Source organism: Penaeus chinensis, chromosome 4, assembly GCF_019202785.1.
Source record: "Penaeus chinensis breed Huanghai No. 1 chromosome 4, ASM1920278v2, whole genome shotgun sequence".
In the NCBI taxonomy this organism is placed as follows: Eukaryota; Metazoa; Arthropoda; class Malacostraca; order Decapoda; family Penaeidae; genus Penaeus; species Penaeus chinensis.
In genome coordinates, this window is record NC_061822.1 from 19,517,298 (window position 1) to 19,519,797 (window position 2,500).

General features: G+C 19.8%; 1 protein-coding gene across 5 annotated transcripts in view; it reads right to left on the bottom strand.

The window, feature by feature from the left end:
• LOC125047554 (threonine--tRNA ligase 1, cytoplasmic-like) overlaps positions 1-2,500 on the bottom strand; it is a 21,186-nt gene that overhangs the window by 8,470 nt on the left and 10,216 nt on the right. For 2 of the 5 annotated variants that reach the window (XM_047645846.1, XM_047645831.1), the window contains exon 2: positions 1-2. This exon is cut by the window's left edge and continues 374 nt beyond it. The exons of the other annotated variants lie outside the window; for them this stretch is intronic. Coding sequence is in view for 1 of the 2 variants with exons in the window: in XM_047645831.1 (XP_047501787.1) it covers positions 1-2 (2 nt within the window). In the remaining variant the exon portion in view is untranslated. The remainder of the gene's footprint in view (positions 3-2,500) is intronic. 5 annotated transcript variants of the gene reach the window in all.

The following is a 2,500-nucleotide window of genomic DNA, read 5'->3' on the forward strand; positions in this document are numbered from 1 at the left end:
TTCTAAGAAACAAAAACCAAGTATAGGTAAAATATGCAGGAACTTCAAATAGGCTATCAGTTTTAATACAAAAATTATGGAGGCAAAGATAATCCCAAATTCTAAGCAAGTTAACTTCATTATTTCCTATTGAACACCTGCATGCCTCTAAATAAGTTATAACTAAAAGTTGTCTCAATAAATCCAAATAAAATATTTCCTATCCCTTATTTTCAAAACTTCCAACCTTTAAACTCTGGCAAACATCTAACGATATTGAAAAAACAAAAATAAGCTGACAGATACAACAATAGCAAATGAATTTAACACACAACAAATTATATGTAAAAGTAAGAACAAGATACAAATATACATATATACATACATAAATATATACATATATACATATATATCCATATATATATCCATATCCATATATAAACATCCATATCCATATATATATATCCATATCCATATATATATCCATATATATATCCATATCCATATATATATCCATATATGTATATACATATCCATATATGTATATACATATCCATATCCATATATATATATCCATATCCATATATATATCCATATATATATATCCATATATATCCATATATATACATATCCATATATATATATATCCATATATATATATCCGTATATATAAATATATATATATCCATATATATACATATCCATATACATATATATACATATCCATATCCATATATATACATATCCATATCCATATCCATATATATACATATCCATATCCATATATATACATATCCATATCCATATATATACATATCCATATCCATATATATACATATCCATATCCATATATATACATATCCATATCCATATATATCTATATCCATATCCATATATATATATATCCATATCCATATATATATCTATATCCATATCCATATATATATATCCATATCCATATCCATATATATATCCATATCCATATATATATCCATATCCATATATATATCCATATATATATATCCATATCCATATATATATATCCATATCCATATATATATATATATCCATATCCATATATATATATCCATATATATATCCATATATATATCTATATATATATCCATATCCATATATATCCATATATATGTCCATATCCATATATATATCCATATATATCCATATCCATATATATATATATCCATATCCATATATATATCCATATCCATATATATATCCATATCCATATATATATTCATATCCATATATATATATCCATATACATATATATATCTATATATATATCCATATCCATATATATATCCATATCCATATATTTATATATCCATATCCATATATATATCCATATCCATATATTTATATATCCATATATATATATCCATATATATATCCATATGTATATATATAACCATATGTACATATATAACCATATGTATATATATATATATATATCCATATGTATATATATATATATATCCATATGTATATATATATCCATATATATATAAATATATATATATATCCATATATATATAAATATATATATCCATATATATATAAATATATATATATCCATATATATATAAATATATATATATTCATATATATATATAAATATATATATATGGATATATGTATATAAATATATATATATCCATATATATATATAAATATATATATATCCATATATATATATCCATATATATATATATTAATATATATAAATATATATATCCACATATATCCGTATATATACACGTACATGTATATATCCGTATATATACACGTACATGTATATATCCGTATATATACACGTACATGTATATATCCGTATATATACACGTACATGTATATATCCGTATATATACACGTACATGTATATATCCGTATATATACACGTACATGTATATATCCGTATATATACACGTACATGTATATATCCGTATATATACACGTACATATACACGTACATGTATATATCCGTATATATACACGTACATGTATATATCCGTATATATACACGTACATGTATATATCCGTATATATACACGTACATGTATATATCCATATATACATATATATATATCCATATATATATATATATATATATATCATATAAATATATATATCCATATAAATATATATATCCATATAGATATATATCCATATATATATCCATATATATATATCCATATATATATATCCATATATATGGAGATATATATATATATGGATATATATATATCCATATATATGGAGATATATATATATATATGGATATATATATGGATATATATATATATATATGGATATATATATATGGATATATATATATGGATATATATATATGGATATATATATATATGGATATATATATATGGATATATATATATGGATATATCTATATATATATGGATATATCTATATATGGATATATCTATATATATATATGGATATATCTATGTATGGATGTATCTATATATGGATGGATATATCTATA